This window comes from Ovis aries, chromosome 2 (genome assembly GCF_016772045.2).
Source record: "Ovis aries strain OAR_USU_Benz2616 breed Rambouillet chromosome 2, ARS-UI_Ramb_v3.0, whole genome shotgun sequence".
Taxonomy (NCBI): Eukaryota; Metazoa; Chordata; class Mammalia; order Artiodactyla; family Bovidae; genus Ovis; species Ovis aries.
The window spans coordinates 244,595,835-244,614,783 of NC_056055.1; the positions used below are offsets into that span (position 1 = coordinate 244,595,835).

The 18,949-nt window shown below is 56.9% G+C and overlaps 1 protein-coding gene across 6 annotated transcripts in view; it reads left to right on the top strand.

Moving 5' to 3' along the window:
* The first annotated feature begins 367 nt into the window (after positions 1–367).
* Positions 368–18,949, top strand: part of HSPG2 (heparan sulfate proteoglycan 2) — a 110,955-nt gene continuing 92,373 nt past the window's right edge. For all 6 annotated transcript variants that reach the window (XM_042244606.1, XM_042244607.1, XM_042244609.1 and 3 more), the window contains exon 1: positions 368–513. In XM_042244606.1, coding sequence (XP_042100540.1) covers positions 448–513 — 66 coding nt within the window. In that variant the 5' untranslated portion in view covers positions 368–447. The remainder of the gene's footprint in view (positions 514–18,949) is intronic.

Below are 18,949 nucleotides of genomic sequence, written 5' to 3' on the forward strand. Positions count from 1 at the left end.
TGTGCACGTGGAGAGAGGGCGATCCCGTGCGCAGGGCGCCGGCCCTGGTCCGATCCCTGACTCCAGGCCGGGTTTGGCGGGGAGCCGGGCTGGGCTGCAGCCCGCTCGGAATAGTGGGGGGGCCTGGGGGCCCAGACAAAGGCTGGGTTTGGCTGCGCGGCGGGCAGGGGAGAGGAGTCCTGAACCCGGGGGCGGCCCGGGGCGGGGCCTCGTCCCGGGGGCGGGGCCTCGTCCCGGGGCGCGGGCCCCTGTCCCGGGGGCGGAGCCTCATCCAGGGGGCGTGGCCTTCCCCGGGCGGGGCGGGGCGGCCGCAGGGGCGGGGCTGCCGCGGGAGGGGTTCGGGCGGCTGGAGCGGGCCGCGCCGTCCGGAGGTCTCGGCAGGCTGGCTAGCGGGCGGCTGCGGGCGGACGCCGAGCGAGCTATTGAGCGAGCGGAGCGGGCCGGGCCATGGGGCAGCGGGCGGCGGGCGCGCTGCTGCTGACGCTGCTGCTGCTGCACGGACTGCTGCTCGCGGTGAGTGTGCGGGGCGGAGAGGCGGGAGGCGCCCCGGGCCCGGCTCGCCGCGCCCGCCAACTTGGCGGGGGCGCCGAGGCTGCACGGCTGGGGACTCTGGCCCAGGACGGCGGCGCCCGCCGGGGACCCCGGATTGGCACAGGCCACCGCCACCGTCCTCCGTGGCGCTCTCCCGAAGGGCCACTCAGGGCACTCCGCGAGGGTCCGGGGGCTGGCCCGGTCCTCGTGGGAGTCCAGTGGGTCGCCCGGCCACGTTGCCGAGTCTCGGAGTCGCGGTAGGCATGGCCCGGCCTTGCCATTCCTTGCGGGGGAGGTGGGCAGGCTGAGGAACTTGGAGCAGGGTGGGAACTTGGCTGGGCGAGGACACACCTTTCTGTGCCAACTTGGAACAGGGGCAGTCAGTGGTGATGGGGACTCTATCCATCCTCACGGGAACTTTTTTTTTTTCTTACCACGATGTCCGTCCCCTTGGGGAGCTGGTCACCAGGCAGGCACAAGTAAAGAACCAGTCTGGACACAACTGAGTCTTCAGCGGAACACCCACAGGCCCTGGAGTCCCACAGCTCAGGGATTGGAATCAGTCTCTGCTCTTCTCTGAGCAACTGTGTGACCTCTGAGCAAGCTGTTATCCTCTCTGAGAGCAGCCAGCATGCCTAAGGGGAACTCAAAATACGGGGCCTCAGGGTGCCGGACTGGGTGGAGTAGGTGCAGAAATGCTTGTTGCTGGGCCAGTTTGTGGTGGACAGTCCGTGGATCTGTCTCCCGAGCTTTCTTTCCAGATTTTCAAGGTGTGGGGGAGGCCTGCTCCTACAGCCCCTTCCCCTGTTCTGAGCTTGGATGGGCCCAAGCTAAGGGAGAGAGTACATTTGTCCCAGAGCAGCTCTCAGGACCCAGTCAACCTGAGAAGGGCAGGGCGGGGTCATTGGGCAGGGAGCTGGTGGCAGGGGTGGTTGAGGACGCATCTGGGGAGCTGGGCCTGAGTGGTGAACCCACAGAGCCAACCCAGCCTCTTTCAGGTGGTCCCCGAGCCAACCCTGTCCCCTGTTTTCAGAGCCAAGAGAGGGACTTCTCTAAGCTGGCCTGTGTTTATCCACCGACTGACTCCCTGTCCCCACCTTGCTGGCTTCCTCTCACCTCTGCCCTCCTGAGTCACTCGTTAACCCCCCACCCCAAACCTGACCCCTCACCTCTCTTGCCCCACCCCACCCCCAGCACTTCTCCTCCCCCATCCCCATCTGGGCATCTTCCTTAATTTTCTGTCTCAGCCTCTCACCCCCAAACATCCATCAGGGCCCATCCAGTGGCTCCCCAGTCCTGACCTGAGGTTGCACCTCCCAACACTGACCTTTACTTTTCCAAAAAAGGAGGCACCAGCCTAGCACAAGGAATGTTCCTTTTCTGACCCTTGCCCAACTCTGCCCCCTGATCAGCGGTTCTGCTGTGACAGGAGTGGGGATGGCGGGGACTGGGGGCGGGGAGGAGCTGTTTGCTGTGAGGGGGAGGAATTTCCACAGAAACTCACGGATTGCAGCCAGTCCTCATTCACTCGTTCGCTCACCGCGTCTTCTCTAAGCATTTAAACATTGAAACATCTTTAAACATTCCATGACAGCAAGTTCAGGGTTCATTCATTCTGTAGATTCTGGCTAAGCACCTCCTGTGCACCAGTGCACCGTAAACTGGGAGTTTATAAGGGTGAGCGAAAACAGGCGCTCTCTGTACTTCCCCAGAACCAAGACCGATGAACAGGCAGCTCTCTGATCCTGTGAAATTACAGTCTCCTCGGCAGCCACACGGAAGTCTTCATGGTCCCACCCAAGGCTGGGGGTCGAAGGACTTCAAAGAGCTTGGTTTCTGGAGTCTTATGATGGACTCAAGTTTGAATCTCACCTCTGCCACTTCCTAGCTGTGTGATCTGGGACAAGTTCTTTTCTCTGAGCCTCAGTGTCCGCATCTGTTAAATGGGGGCAAGAAGTCTGTTGTAAACGGCAGGTTCTTATCCCTGTGCTCTAGGCAGCCTTGGGCTTCTCCTTGTCTCCTGCCCTTTCTCTCCCGGCGCCTTTCAGCTCTTGTCTGCAAGCCCTTATTGAGTGGGTGAGGGCAGGACGGGGGAGGGGGAGGTGGTCCTTAAGGAGCTCAGGACCTCACTGGGGGCAGGAGACAGAGGAAGCAGTGGTCTGTGATTAAGCGCGGGAGTAATTTCAGTTCAGAGCAGTGGGGGAGGCTTGCTGGGGGAGGGGGCCAGGCCCCGGTGACTCAGGGCCTGCCTTGGCCTGCTGACCCCCTTCCTTCCTCCTGGGGCCTTAGCCTTTCCTTTCGTGGGGCCAGCCCTGCCAAGAGACAGGATTCTTGAGGGTGATTGTGGTGTTTTCCAGCGCTCAGGAGGGAAGTCTCTGAGATACCTGTTTCCTGCCTCCGCTGGATTGGAGGAGCCTCCCCCGCCCTCAGGGCCTGAGTTACCTCAACCCTCCCCTTGACAAAACCGGCCGCCCTGTCCTCCCCCACTTGCTCCAGATCTGCCACCAGGAGGGGCTTGTGAGTGTGCCCTGGAGATTTCCAGAGCACGTCTGTCTGCAGAGGGAGGTGGAGGCTGGTGTGGGAGGCAGAGATGGACGGCGCCTCCTACCTCACACGTCCCAGGCCGAGCTCCCGGTGTCTGGGGCGTCCTGGCCCCCAGCTGGCTCAGCTTGGGCCTGTTCACAGGCTGAGGGCAGGCAAGTTGGGACCTGCGGGCCTGAGGCCGGCCCGGGAGACAGATGGAAGGAAGGTGGCAGGAGGTGACTGGGTTTAGGGTTTGCAGCGGTGGGGAGGGTGGTCTGGGGTTATTAGCAGGCCAGACGAAATCACAGATACTGTTCGCATTTGTCCGTGCCCTCTGTCATCCGCCAGGCATGAAGTTTCTCAACAGATCATCGCGTGTAGTCCCCTCAGTCAGGACCTCCCTGCACTCCGCACATTGCTCACGTCAGAACCCAGCCCCTGACTTAATCTGGCCCCCACCCGCACCCCTCGCCTCTGCCTCTCGACTCTCTCCTCCTGCCCGCTTCGCCCTTGCTCGCTCCCTCTAACCGTACCAGTCTCTGTGTCTGGACCGTTCCAGACACACTTCCACCTCAGGGCCTTTGCACCTGCTGTTCCTTCTGCCTAGAGTGCTTGTCCTGCAGATATCTGTGTGGCCCGGTGCCTCGCATCCTTCCAGTCCCTGACTACCCTGCCCTCTTCCTCGGCTCTGTTTCTCCTTGTCACTGTCCGATGTGTATCTATCTACCCGTTTACCTTCCCCACTCCCCCGGGTTAATCTTCAAAGGAGCGGAGCCTTCTGTGCCTTTGTTCACTGCTGCTGTATCCTTGACGCCTGGCCGGTAGTAAATACGCAGTAAATACATCTGTTGAATGAATTAAGCTGGAGCTACCAGTACAGCCCCCATTTTCTAAGCAGAGAAGATTGAGGCAGAGAGAGAGATTGTGTAACTTGCTCCTCCACGGACACACACTCTACTCGTGGCCCCACGAGCCAGGCTTTGAAACCATATGCCCTGCCTGCGTCCTTGCTCGCTTGGAGCAGGCAGGCAGGCAGTAGGTGTTGATAAAACTGTCATCACTGATGTGGATAAAAGGACTCAGGTCCTAGGTGGTGCGAGGGCTTCCTCGGGCAAGGAAGAACGGGGTCTGGCTTGGGGACAGAAGCACTCGGGATGGATGTGCCGGAGTGTCCCCAGGGCCTCCTGGGGACACCTGTCCTGGCGGGAGGGAGAAAGACTTTACTCTAGGACAGTCATTTGTGGGCTTACATGTGTGTTCGTAGGTTTCTTAATTAATTTCCCCACCAGTAGTCCCTGAGACCCTATAGTTGAATTAAGCCCGTGGCCTTAAGGCCTTGAGTGGACCAGGCTGGGCCCTTCCCTGTGTGGAAAGTGAGGGGGAGAATGGCTCAGCGCCCTGCGTGGAGCTCTCACTGGGTTCCGCTGGCTGTTCCCTGGGGGGCTGATGGTGTTGGGTGAGCCCGCAGAGGCCTCAGGGCTGCCTGGCCTTGGGAGGGGAGGGAGGGTGAGGGGCCGCCCAAGATGTGGAAAGATCTGGAGCGATGATTCAGAAGCCACTTGGAGGCCAGGCATGTGGGTTCTGGACCCTCCGACCACTGGGGGCATGTGGGAAGAACTGACTCCCAGCGCTGGCCGGTTGCCCCCCACCCCAGCCCACTCGCAGCCGCGAGGGCTCAGGCTGGAGGCAGAGGGGGTGAATGTGTCCCCGTCCCCTAGCAGCCTCCCAGGGATCTGCGAAGCCCACCGCCCTTGCTTTCGGAACCCACTACTTTTGTTCCCGGGGCCCGCCCTGGCCTTCCCCTCATCTCCCTCCCGCCAGGAAGCAGGAGGTTGGGCTGAGGGTCCCGGCCCTGCTGGAATGTTGCCTTAAGCCCGGTCTTGGCCCTTGTGGCCCCCTCCTGCTCCTAGGGCCTGGCTGGGGCTTGCTGGCCGCCCCAGCGCCCAGAGCTGGCTGACTGAAACCCAGAAGAATGTGTGGAACTCACTTCGCGGGGAGCCGCCAGCTTTGCTGCCCAGCCTGGTGGCGTCAGGTCCATGTCAATAGCGGCCTTGAGCAGGGAGTGGCGAGTGGCTGCTAGGGGTGGCTGGGCCAGGGGCACCGTCATGAAAGTCCTGGGAACAAGGCAGCTCTTTGAGGCCAGGCCGTGTGGGGCCTTCGAGTCGCAGCTGCCCCTAGAACCCACCTCCCCTCCTTTCCCTGATGCTCACCTATGCCAGAGCTGCAGGGATCCCCAGGTCACCCCGGGTCGAGGGGACCTCTGACATCATGAGAAGTCTTGAGGACCAGCTCCTGGCCACCTGCTGGAGCCCTGTCCCTGAGCCACGGGGGAGGGCGCCCCGTTTCTCTGTTGCACTGGATTTTCGGGGATATCTGGCACACAGAGTCTGGCAGTCTATGTTGATGAATGAATGGACACTGATGTATGCAATTCAGTATTCTGTAACCTGACATCCCTAAGTGTTAGACTCAAAATTCATTGCACAAATACCTATTGAGCATCTTCTAAGTATCTGACCCTGTACCTGCCGAGGCTACAGCAAAGAACAAGAGTCTGGTTCTCTCCCCTTGAGTAACTTGCATTGTAGCAAGTGCAGTGAGACAGAGAATTAACTATATATGGCAGGTGGGGATGTGTTTGGAAGAGAGAATACAGTAGGGAAGAGGACAGAGAGTGATCTGCAGATGAGGCTGTGATTCCGAAAGTATCTAGAGGAAGGTGGGGGAGTGGTGATCACAGAGGCCCGGAGGTGTGCTGGGTGTATCTGCACGAAACACTGAGGAACTTCCCAGGTGGTGCCTGCCGGTTCCTGAGATATAAGAAACACAGGCTCGATCCCTGGGTCGGGAAGATTCCTTGGAGGCAGGCATGGCAACCCACTCTAGTATTCTTGCCTGGAGAATCCCGTGGACAGAGCAGCCTGGAGGGCTACAGTCCATAGGGTTGCAAAGAGTCGGCCACGACTGAAGCGACTTTGCACGCACTGTGAAGGCAGTGTGGGGCGTCAAGGTCAAAAGCAGGGAGGCCGCGACCCAGCCCTTCAGTGATGCCTTTTGGTGATGGGAGCTTATAGAATCCTGAGTGTATTTTGAAAATAGGATTGACAGGATTTGCTGATGGACTGGGCTTGGGTGGGGAGGGGGCAGAAAGAGGGGCCTTGGATGTCTCCGTAAGTTTTGGCTCGAGCATCGGAAAGATGGGGCTGCCATTAACGGAGATGGGAGGACTCCCTCAGGAGCAGGCTTGGGAGGAGGACGGAGACCGGCAGGAGATGGAGGGGACCATGGGGGTGGGGACAGTGTTGGACTCGCAGCCAGGGCATCTCCCTGCCCCGCTCCCAGTTGGAAACTTTGCATTGGCCTGTAGGGGCAGGGGTGGGGTTCTTGCTGAATGAAGCTACAGACACTGATCCTTGGGAACCCTCCAGCCTAAGTTCACAGCTTGTATATTTTTGTGTTTAGTTAGAATTCACGGTCTTCCCCACCTGGAATGGAAGCGCCATGATGGCAGGCACTCAGTTTTGCTCACTGCAGTTTGCCTGGTGTTAGGCTGCTGGATAGTAGTAGGTGAACACTTATGAAGAAGCCAGCAGGCCAAGAAGACCCAAGCTCCTTGCTAGGCTTGGGAAGGGGCTGCTCCTGGTCCCTGGACGCAGGAAGGCTCTTCTTCCTAGCTGCCGCTCTCAGCTGAGACTTGAAACGTGTAGGACAAGCCAGAGTGCCCACCTGGCCATCCTCCTTTGTCTGTGCCCTTGTTGGACTCAGAGCCCCTTTCTCTGGGCGACATGGTCAAGGGAAATGTGTGGGCTCAGGGCATCCTGCCTTCGAGTCTTGGCTCTCCCCTACCTAGCCGTGTGACCCTGGGCAGGTTCCTTCATCTTTCTGAGCCTCAGAAATAGGGATCACGATGTCTGTTTCCCAGGTGCATATGAGACCAAGCAGATGCCTACCTGGAACGTGCAAGAGTTTGACAGTTGGTGGCTGTTTTATTAGCCCAGTTCCTGCTGAGGGCACAGCCAGAGTGCTATTTGACTCAGGGTTCCCAGTGCCCAGCCTGACACATCTCCTCCTGATCACAGCTACTGCCATCTCCTGACCCAGGGCCTGCTCTGGGCTTGTTGAATGAATGACCAGGCTAAGGGATCATCCCTGCTCCCTCTGCCTGTCCTTCCCAGTCTGTGAGCCCCAGATGTAGCTGCATCTGATCGGTCACCGGCCCCCCCTTCCCCCACTGAGGCTGCAGCTGCAGGACAGAGTTCACCCTGATTGCTCCTTCCTGGAGGGGAGAAGGAGGGGGGCACGCCCCAGGGTGTGGCCTGGGAAAGGCTGGAGCCTGTGGACTCCTTGTCCCCTTCACAGATGTGTGCAGTTGGTGGGCTCTGAGTGTCAGGAGGTGTGGCCAAGTGGCTCCCGTGGGTGCAGAAAGGATGTTCCTGCATCTTAACGGGAATGGTGGAGGGGGGGCTCCCTGGGACTCCATCTCCCACCCCCACCCCCACCCCTGCCCAGACCCACTGGAGAGGGCAGGACCTTGCCCAGGGAGCCTTGGGGAATCCTGTGGCAGTTCTGTTGCGGGGGTGGTTGCGGTTGCACAACTTTCAATCTGGCTCCCCTGGCCTCTTGGAAACAGCAGGACTAAAGGGAAGCTCTCCCCACCTCCCTGAGCCTTTAGCCTTGGGCTGCTGGGTAGAGCCCTGACCCTTCTACACTGGAGGGGGTCGGGGGTGGGGGCACGTCCAGGTGTTTCATTTTTTACCATTGGCATCTTTTCCCCATCCCAGGCTGTGGGGGTGGGGAGACAGGCTAGGGCTGGGCAGGGGGCGGGGAGGGGAGGACTTGAGAGGTGGCCTAAGATGACCCCACAGATGCTCTCCTGGGGTGGGGCTGGGAATTCCCAGCTGCCTCTGGCCCCTTCCCAGCCCACCTCCGAGTGCCTGCCCCCACCTCTCTGTCCCCCCCGCCTCCCCAAACTCACCCCCAAAGAGCCAGCCTTGCCTCCCTGCCCCCGCTCCACCGCCCCAGGTCTTGGCCTCCCTTTCTCACCCCAGCTGACTCATCCATCTCCTTGTTTGGCATTTCCAGTTTTCAAATAGTTGGGAACTGGGATCATATCTCTTCTTGGATCCCTTGCTGGGCGGGATGCTCTGAAATTCTGGCCCCATAAATCGCAGCCCCAGTGGCCTTTGTCACTTAACAGCTCTTCTTCCTCTGCTGCTGTTTGCCATCCTGTGACCCTTCGGCCAGAGGAAGAGACTGATGATTTCCTGAGGACAGACCAGTCTCTGTGCCCTGGGACTTCCAGGGTGCCCTCCCCAGGGACCTCAGTCACCCAGGTCATCAGCCAGCGCACCTTCTAATTAAAGTCGCCACCCTCTCTTAGCCAAGCCTGGGCCATCTGGGACATTATCCTATATAATCCCATCCTCACAGCAGTTTTTCATCTTTTTCTAAAGCTTATTTGGCTGCACTGTGTCTTCGTTGCAGCGTGCAGGATCTAGTTCCCCAACCAGGGATCAAGCCCCGGCCCCCTGCGTTGGGAGCGCGGAGTCTCACCCGCTGGACTGCCAGCGTAGTCCCCTCGCAGCAGTCTCTTTGACGTTAGCATTATTATCTCCATTTTGCAGAAGGGAAAGTTGAGGCACCGAGAAGGGGCATGGCTGGCCCAAGTCATTTGTTTGGTACATGGCCCAGCTGGGAACACAGCCTATGTTGTGTGACTCCAGACTTGTTGCCCCTTCCCGAGTGGGTCTGGCTTGTTCTGGGGAGAGAGAGGACGATCTGGGAGGGCTGGCATAGTCACGGCAGGCTGCCTGGAGGAGGTGGACCGGACTCGCCTTGGCAGAGGGTACAGCAAGCAGCGTACCTACCATGTGGGCTTAACCAGCTCCTTCCCATTCTCAGACTTGGGTGCCTTTTGCCCCTGGGCCTCCAGCTCGGTTTAGTGACGACATTCCATAAGGAGGTGGGTTTGACTTTCCTGGGGACTGAGACCTTTTGGAACCTGGGTCCTTCTCGATTGGGTCCCAAGCTCCTTTTGAGGTCTGTAGGTTTCCCTCTGTTTGGAGTTCGGTGGGTTTTTGCTGCTCTGAGCCAACCCTGTGCCCACGTCTCTAGGGACGCAGCTGGGAGCAGAATCTATAGACAAGTCCCAAACTGTGTCGTCTGACCGTCTTTGCGCAGCAGAGGAATCAAGGATTCATCCACGCATTCACTGACTCACCCATTCATTGCCTGAAGCCTGAACGTGCGGCAGACACTGTGCTAGCGTTCCGTCTGCGTTATCAGCTTTCCTGCGCAGCTAGGATTATGCCTCCATTTCCCAGATGGGAAAAAGCTCAGAGGAGAGCAGTGACTTGCCCAAGATCACACAGCCCGGCGCAGAGGAAGGTGGGCATGGAGGCCAGCTCTGCCAGTCCTCCTGGAAGAGGTTAGCATCGTGGCCCCTACTCTCCAGCAGTTCCGGGTCGTGTTGGAGAGGTAGGGCTCACGAGTCATAATTACCCAGCACAACTCCAGTCTAGACAATAGCGGACTGTCAGGGAATAAATCAATTTGGCATGAGTTCTCTGGAAAGACTTTCTGGAGGAAGTGGCGCTTTAAGAGCAAGGAGGATTTGGCCCGTGGAGGAGGAAAGTGTTTGGGGCAGGGGGCCAGAAGCTGTCCCCATCGTCCCTGGGTTCACATTGTTGTCCAACGCGTGAGCAGGAAGGCCCTGGCCTGCTGTTGGAATCATTAACGCTGGGAAAGAATGCAAGGAAGTCACCACGATAGCTGAGGTGACATGCCTTCCAGTCCACTGCCTGTGACTGGTCAGATCAGGAGGCAAGAGGTCAAGGCCTGGTCTTCTACTTGGTTGCCAGCCAACTACTGACCCTCTTCCCTGGATCTCACTCTTCCTACCTATAAAATGGGCTCCTTTCTTGCTTTTGGGCCACTTGCCAACTCAGAGAAAGGGGAAGTTGAGTTCTTGGAGGAAACAGTTAGCTTGTCCTCAAGACTTGGTGGTATAGCCTGGCATCTTACCAATCTCTGTCTCCCTTCACGGACTCCCTGCCCACACGTGCCGGGCCCTGGCCTAGGAGATGGAGAAGGCTCCCTGCTCCCTTAGACTTTCCTGATGCCTCTCCTGTCCTCCCTTGTGGACCTGGGGTCCCTCCTGCAGTGCTCAGCCCACATCAGTTCAGCTGTGGCTGAGCTAGGATCTAGGGACCCTGTCAATGTCTGTTTAGCCAGTGAGCACTCCACTAGGAGTCATAGGATTCCTATACTCCTGGCCCTGTCAGTGTGATCCAGGGTGAGTCGTGTAACTTCTCTGAGCTTGATTTCCCCAGATGCAACATGGGACTTTTCATTCATTCATTCACTCATTCAGCAAACATTTATGGAGTGCCAGCTCTATGCCCAGCCTTGTGTTAGGTATGACCAGTAAGCATGGTTGGAAGGAGCTTCTAGTTTGATCAGGGAGATTAGTCAATAAAGGGAGGGTCAGCCAATAAAGGGGGCTGCTTTCAAGGCAGAGTCTTCTAAGAGCTCAGGAACAGCTGTTTAGGGCCACATGACCTCTAGGAGACGTCGGGGGTCTTTGTGACTTTGTCTCTTTCCTCATTTGTTATTCTATTTATTGTCTGTTTTCCTCCAGGTAGTTTGTGGAAAGAGGGGTCTTGGGGAGACAGCCCCCACCCTCCACCCCCCACCTCCGGGCTAGGGCAGGGGAGAAGATGCAGAGAGGAGAGCAGGCCGCTTTTGCTATGAGTCTCAGCTGAGCTTATGGAAATAAACAGCCAGGCTTATTTATACTGAGCCTGGTTATATTGTTTCATTTATTTTTGTCTATTTATCTGGCTGTGCCAGGTCTTGGTTGCAGCACGCAGGATCTCTTAGTTGCAGTGTGCAAACTCTTACTTGCAGCATGTGGGATCTAGTTTCCTGACCAGGGATCGAACCCAGGCCCCCTGCACCAGGAGCATGGTGTCTTAGCCACTGGACCACCAGGGAAGTGCCTGGTTATTTTGCTTCAGGAGAGATGGAAGCTGCCACTGGGGTTCAGCTTTGCGGTCCTGCGGGGTTGTGTGAGAGGAGTAGGGCTGAACCTCCTGCTTTCCACTTCCCATCCTGTTTTCTCGACCCCAACTCTTCTGGGGAACTGAAAGGAGGCAGAGATCAGCTCAAGCCTGGATTTGATTTGAAGCAGTGGGAGGAAAAGGGCTTCCCCGGTGGCTCAGCCGGTAAAGAATCTGCCTGCAATGCAGGAGGCCTGGGTTCGATCCCCGAGTTGGGAAGATCCCCTGGAGGAGGGCATGGCAACCCACTCTGGTATTCCTGCTTGGAGAATCCCCATGCACAGAGGAGCCAGGAGGGCTACACAGTCCATGAGGTTGCAAAGAGTCGGACACGACTGAGTGACTAAGCACCAGCACACAGTGGGAGGAAAGGGTTAAGTCGGCCTGGTTTCTCACCTCCTGGGTGGGAGGAGGTGGGGAGGGGACAAGGACTGGGATGGCTGGGGCAGGAATGTGTGATAAGATCAAAGCTTCCAGCCTGTGGGGCCTCACCTAGGTTTCACCTGAGTAGTTGAAGGGAATTCTCTGAGTGACCTCCTGGGGGAGGGGGAGTGCAGGTCCCACCCCCCACCCTGCAGTACTGCAGGAGCGGCCCCCCCACCCCGCCGCCCCCACAGGCTTCGGGTGCTGGAAGCCCCAGGGGCCACCTTTACTTGGCACCTCCAGATACGGGGAACACCCTGCCTACCTCCCCCACCTGCTCTCTCACCCCTGGGGTTTCTGAGCAGGACTCAGAGTCTCCTTTACGTGGCCTGTTGTGCTGTGTGCTTAGTTGCTCCGTCGTGTCTGACTCTTTGCAACCCCATGGACTGTAGTCCGCCAGGCTCCTCTGTCCATGGGGATTCTCAAGTCAACAGTACTACGGTGGGTTGCTGTATACTCCTCCAGGGGAATCTTCCCAACCCAGGGATCAAACCCAGATCTCCTGCATTGCAGGCGGATTCTTTACCATCTGAGCCACCAAGGAAGCCCATGAATACTGCAATGGGTAGCCTTTCCCTTCTCCAAGGGATCTTCCCAACCCAGGAATAGGACTGGGAAGCCCTGTGTGGCCCCCGTCAGTTAATTCTGCAGGTGAGGAACTTCCCTGGCGGTCCAGTGGTTAAGACACCTAGCCTCCACTGCAGGGGGCATGAGTTTGGTCTGGGAACTAAGATCCCACATGCTGTGCTAAGAGCACCCCCCACCCCAGCCTTGCCCCCTACCCCCCAAAAAATAATTCTGCAAGTTATGCTTTGAGACACTGTCGTGAGCAGGAAGCACAGCCCTGAGTCCTGTCCTGGTTCCTTCCTTGTTGCTCTGTGACCCTAGGCTGGTGACTTAACCTCTCTAGCCTTCAGCTATCAGCTGGGAATGGTAAGAACCCTCTTTGCCAGGTTTTAGTAAAGATTAGACATCGTATAAATCATCTCCAGCCAGAACAGGCAGTTGGTGTATGACAGGAACTATTATTTTGTGAATTTTCTTTTTCTGCCTTCATGATGGCCCCTGGTACTTCGTCCTGGGTAAACTTTGGGGCTTGGTTTTGTTCAGCCTCTCCCTGCCCTTTGAAGGGGCTCCCAGCCCCAGGTCCATTGTCTCGTCCAATGCTTTCCACTGATGGATCTTCGTGATTTGGAGTAAGGAGCAGGACAAGAGGGGCTCGGAGTGAAGAGGCCCCAGATGCTCCTAAGTGCCACCCAGGCACCTGCTGGGCCCCCTGCCCTAGTGCCATCAGATTAGGTCTTTCTTATCCCAGTCACCCCTGCCCTGTCCCAGGAGCCTCAGTACCCCGGTACTGTGGCTGGGAAAGCGGCCCCAGAATTCCTCAGGTGAGAAGGGGCCTGGAGCTTCTGGCCGTGGCGGGGTGCGATGCTCTGCCCTGGTTAATGATTACTCTGTGTGTAAAGAGCGCTGGGAAGTTGGGGGAGTCGGGGGAGGCCCGCCCTCCCAGCTCCTTAACTGCTGGTTGCACCTGAGGTATGTCAGCCCTTGGGAGTCCCCTGCTTGAAGGTGGCAGCCATGCTCTGAGGCATCTGGGGTGAAGGGAGCAGGCAGCAGGGACTCGGAATCGCAGCTTGACAGGCAGCCTCTGCCCCTGGAGTTCTAGGGACAGACTTAGGGCTCACACAGCCTGGGTGGAACGTGAGCCAGTGTATGACCGGCCCGTGGGGTTTGGCATCAGCCGGTGAGCAGGCCCCATCCAGCATCAAAAACCCCCTTGGCTCTTCTTCACCCAGGTGCCGACCCTGCAGAGGTGTCTCGGCTAGAAGGTGGCAGACGGTTAGGGCTCTGGGGCAGCTGGGCTTGAGTTCCAGTCCCTCCTCTGCCGCCTTTGGGCTCTGTGACCCGGGACTTGTCTCTGCACCTTCCTGAGCACCCATTTCCTCATCTGAAACGAGAGAAGACGGAATCCCTACTTTGCAGGTGTCAGTGGGCCAAGGCGTGGGAAGTATTGGGCTCATAATGAATACCTGGGGAAGAATGATCGCAATCCTTCTGACTATAGTTTTTATTATTAGGAAAAAGTGAAAGTTGAATCCCAGTCTTGGGTAACCAGGGCAACATTTGGCGGCTTTGGGCCAGGGAAAGGAATGGGGAGCTCCCGGGAACACACATGAGAGAGTATCCAAGGAACATCCATGAGCGGGCTGGAAGGATGCGGAGAAGGGGGCATCTGTCCAGGCCCAGCTTGGCCCTCCCAGCCCTCCCTCCTCCCTGGGCTGGGTCCCGAGGCTGGCGCCGGCCCAGAGTGGGGGAGGAGGGAGAATTGTTTATTTTGATAACATTGGGGCATTTTCCCCCACTGGCAGCTGCTATTTTGAGCGGTCGAGAGCAGGGACTATGGTTAAATTAGGTAATGTTGCTCCAGGAGGAATGTGTGAAGCAGTCAGGCCGCGGCTGCAGGGAGAGCGCAGTTGGTTCACTCCATATAAAATGAAACTGCAGCTTGGAAAAGAGCAGCGCGGGGCCGCTTTATAAGGCGATGGAGGGGGAGGCTGCTGGAAGCTGCCGCCGGGGCAGTAGAGGCGATGGCCCAAGGCCTCTCTGGGGGGAGCCTGGGCTTATGTCCAGAGGCCTGGCTGGCCCACCAGGGGCTGGCCACGGGGCGGAGGGCCAGGGCGGGTGTGTCCTCACCCCAGGTCTCTCTCTCGCTGCCCCTGAGGCGGGGGTAGGGGGGGCTTGGGGTGGTGTGATGCATGGGAAGGATGGATCTTGAATCCTACTTCTGCCTAGAGCCCAGGTCTTCTGTGGTTGGCCATGTCTCAACCTCACTGGACCTCAGTGTCGTCGGGGTGAAATTATGGCCCCAATCCCCTAGGGAATACATCTTTAAAAGAAAAGTACAGCTAGCTTTCTTTGAGGATTGTTGTGTGCAAAGTGCTGTTCTAGTCCCCTTGTGGTCCACGTGACCCAGAGGGTGGCCCACGCCCCAGCGGCTTGGGCCTCACCTGGGAGCTTGTTGGGAATGCAGAGTCTCAGGCCCCACCCAAGCCTAATGAACCTGAGATCGGACGAGATCGGGCACGCTCAGGGTGGTATGGCCGTAGACTACTGAACCCGAATCTGTACACTAACAAGATCCCCTGCTGAGTCCCCTGCATGTTAAAGATGGAAGAAATTCCATTTGACATGCATTGTCTCATTTTAACTTGAAAACCACCCCCATGATGTAGGAGTTCTCGTTTGACAGTTGTGGAAACTGGGAGAGATGGCCAACGTAGAAACTCTATGAGTGTGGATTCTCTTTCTATTCTCCCCCTTCCCTTCTGTTGGTCTGGACTGGGCCTGGGGAGAGGAATGGGATGTCCAAGCTCTTAGAAGGACTGGAAAATGCCAGGAGCATCCCCCGCCTTTGAGACTCAGTCCGTTCACCCATGGGGTCAGCTCTGCTCGCCCTGAGCCATCTCCTCAGGGTCACTCCACATTTCCTGTCCTCGGAGGAAGGCGAGAGCAGGGAAGGGTTCTCTGCTATGTCTGTGGCCACTGCCTGGCAGATTGGGGAGCAAGGGGGTTAGAATAAGAGCTTCCCTGGGCTTGGTTAGGGTCACCCCTTCTATCACTGGTACTTTTGGGACTGAGTCAGTCTAGCAGCAAATATTTGGAGGAACATCTATGCACCCAGTTCAGTTCAGTTCAGTCGCTCAGTCATGTCGGACTCTGCGACCCCATGGACTGCGGCACGCCAGGCCTCCCTGTCCATCACCACCTCCCGGAGTTTGTCCATCACCAATTTCCCAGCCCTGGGAAAATATCTTAAATTTCTCCCAATTCTTTAGAGCCTCCATTACACAGCGGGTGGAAAAGCATTGCTACACTTTCCTTTTTTCTAAATTAATTAACTTGTCGTTGGCTGTGCTGGGTCTTCACTGTTGTGCAGTTATCCCCTGGTTGCGGCAAGCAAGGGCTGCTCTCTAGCTGTGTAGATGGGCTTCTCATTGCAGGGGCTTCTCTCCTTGTGGAGCACAAACTCTAGAGCACGGGCTCAGTAGTTGCGGCACACGGGTTTAGTTGTGGCACACGGGTTTAGTTGCTTCGCGGCACGTGGGATCTTCCCGGACCAGGGATGGAACCCGTGGTTGGCAGGCAGATTCTTAACCCCTGGACCAGCAGGGAAGTACAGTTTAGCAGTTACCACGTGCCACATGCTGTGCTAAGCACCTGACTTGCATCACTCTGGTATCTGTCTAATTTCGCTTTCAGTTTCCTCCATAAAATAGGGAGAGTGATAGCGATGGCATTACCCATATCATGGGGTTGTTAAGCAGGAAATATTGGTCAAGTGTCTGGCGCATACTTTTCGTCAGATAGGTATAATACTCTCCCAAAGGTGAGCACTCTCGTTGCCCCCATTTTACAGTTGTACAAACTGAGATCCAGAGCAAGGAAGGGACTTGCCTGTCAGGAGCACAGATTAGGGCAGAGCCATAAGAAACTGAGCCCCCAAATTTCTAACCCACTATGTTGTTGTTGCTCTTTAGTTGCTAAGTTGTGTCCACCTCTTTGCGGCCCCATTGACTGTAGCCCGCCAGGCTCCTCTGTATGGGGCTTCCTAGGCAAGAATACTGGAGTGGGTAGTCATTTCCATCTCCAGCAGATCTTCCTGACCCAGGGGTCGAACCTGGGTCTTCTGCTTTGGCAAGTAGATTCTTTACCATCTGAGCCACTAGGGAAGCCTAAGCCACTTATTCAATTCAAGTTAGTAAATATTGTTTATTATCCACTAGCCTCTGCTTGGTATTGGGAAGTGTCTAAGGGTTATATATATATATATATACACACATATATAGTTTATCATATATAAATATGGTGGGAAAAACTCAACCTGGTGTTTATCCCCAAAGAACTTTGGTTCTAACAAGAGAGTAGAATCATTTACTCAAGTGGCTATAATTAAGACCAAATCTCTAGCCCTCTAAGAGGTAGAAATTAAGTCCTACAGATGTATGTGGGAGAAAGATGTCTTTGTGGGGGGTCCAGGAAGACTTCAGAGTGGAGGTGGTAGTTAAGCCAGGCCTTGAAGGATGGATGAGCAGCTTAGATTGGGAGACAGAGGAACAGCATTCTGAGAGGAGGGAACAGCATACGTAGAGGCTCAGAGGCAGGAAGACGTGCTGTGTGAGAGTGTCGTCCAGGTCTCAGGAGCCTTGGGGGGGCTGCGTGAGGTCTGGGCCGATGAAGTGGGAAGGCCAAGCCCAGCTGTATGTCCCTGGAGATTCCCAGCATTCTCAAAGACTTGGCTCCTCAACCACCGGGATTATTCCATCGTCATTCTGCCTTTTCTTTATGTCGAGAAATCAAAGACTTTTATAAATGGTCCATCTGGTCAGCGTGTGATAACCGGTACAGCTGACAGAATTCGGGCCAAAAGCAAGAGACTGATGTCTTGATTAACTGGGCAGCCTTATCGCCCACGCACATATGATTTCCGTAAGTCTGTGCCAGGGTTGACAATGACCCTGGATGGGAGCACAATGGAGGAGCCAGGCCTGGGTTCTGATTTCTTCTGTGCAGCTCACCCGCTGTGTGGTTTTAGGCAAGCCTCAGTTTCCTCCTGTGCCAAATGAAAACCACCCTCCCTCCAGGCTTGGTTTAAGGATTGGTGATGTTGTAAATCTCTACTGCCCGATATGGTGATCGCCAGTCACGTGTAACTGTTGAAGATTTTTTTTAATATAAGATATTCATTTATCTGGCTGTGTTGAATCTTAGTTGCGACCGCGAGATCTCCGTTGTGTCCTGCGGGATCTTTCGTTGCAGCACATGGACCCTCTAGTTGTGGCATGTGAGCTTAGTTGCTCCGCAGCAGGTGTGATCTTAGTTCCCTGACCAGGGATCGAACCTGTGCCCCCTGCATTGCAAGGCAGACTGTTAACCACTGGACCACCGGGGAAGTCCCTAAATTTCAGTTCAGTGCAGTCGCTCAGTCGTGTCCGACTCTTTGTGACCCCATGGACTGCAGCACGCCAGGCTTCCCTGTCCATCACCCACTCCTGGATCACTCACATCCATTAAGTCAGTGATGCCATCCAACCATTTCATCCTCTGTCGTCCCCTTCTCCTCCTGCCTTCAATCTTTCCCAGCATCAGGGTCTTTTCCAATGAGTCAGTTCTTCACATCAGGTGGCCAAATTTAGGTGGCCCTAAATTTAAGGCTCAATTAAAGCAAATCAAAGTTTTTCAGTGACACCAGTTTCTCAGTACACCAGTACATTGCAGGTACTCAGTAGCCACCAGGTGGCTTGTGGCAGGAAGGAATCACTGTTGCCTCTTTGGAAGCCCCAGACAGTGGAGGCTTGGGAGACCCCTGGGGCCCCTGATGGAGGCAGACAGGATTGTGCCTCTTGCCACGCTGCCATCTCCACCTTCTCCTTGGCGCTGGGGAGGTCTCACTCTCCCTTGCCCGACTTCGCACGTCATGCTGGAAAGTTCGTGACTTGGCTCCATCCAGCCCACCCTTCCCCACTCAATTTCCCACCCACTCCCCTCTGCTTAGCGCCCTGTTGAGCTGCTGGCCTCTGGCCGCTCCGCGTCCGGCCTCGGAGGTTCCCACTGCCCATGGCTGGGGTGGGTGGAGGGAGGAGGCCTCCCCTGCAGTCCCCAGCTCCCAGCGGAGGTGCCGGCTGCCTGGGCCCCTCGAGCAGGGCGGAGATGATAGTTTGTTGTGACGGGGGCAGTGGGCAGCCTGCCCGCTCTAACGCGCCTGTATCTGGGCGCCAAGCATGCTGTTTGCACTTGGCTGGGCCTCGGGGTCTGGCCTGGTGCCCGCGAGGGCTGGCCTGCTTTGGCACCCCTGGTTACCAAGGCCCGTCCTGGGCCTCTGCCTGGTCCAGGACACCAGGAGCTCTTCATGGGCTGGGTCCTGGGGGCTGAGTGGGGACAAGGCCGGGCAGGCATAGGCAGGGGGCACACTCTGGAGGAGCGTCTCTCTGGGCAGTCGAGGTCTGTACGCAGCATTCACACCTCTGGGGAGGAGCTTGGGATCAGAGGTGCCCAGAAGACTGCAAAGTCACCTCCCAGCATCGTCCTCTCCCCCTTGGCCTTCTTTTGCCCGCTCCCTCATCAGCTGGGAGGTGGACGAACAGGCATCACCGGTCCATGAGTGCTGCGGACAGGGGGGCCCCCGGCAGGAGATGAAACCTCTTTGAGATCCACGACCAGTCTGGAGGGGTCCAGTCTTCGACTGAACAGCGTGCATTCCTTTCTCCTGCTCTGTTCCTCCCCGTGGAGCTTCGAGGGCAGTAACCCCTGGCCCCTTTGCTGAGAAGGAGGCTTGGAATTCTAGTTCTGCCGCTTACTCCTCCTGTGATCTTGGCACGCCTCTCTGAGTCTCCTGTTCCTTCTCTGGGGAATGG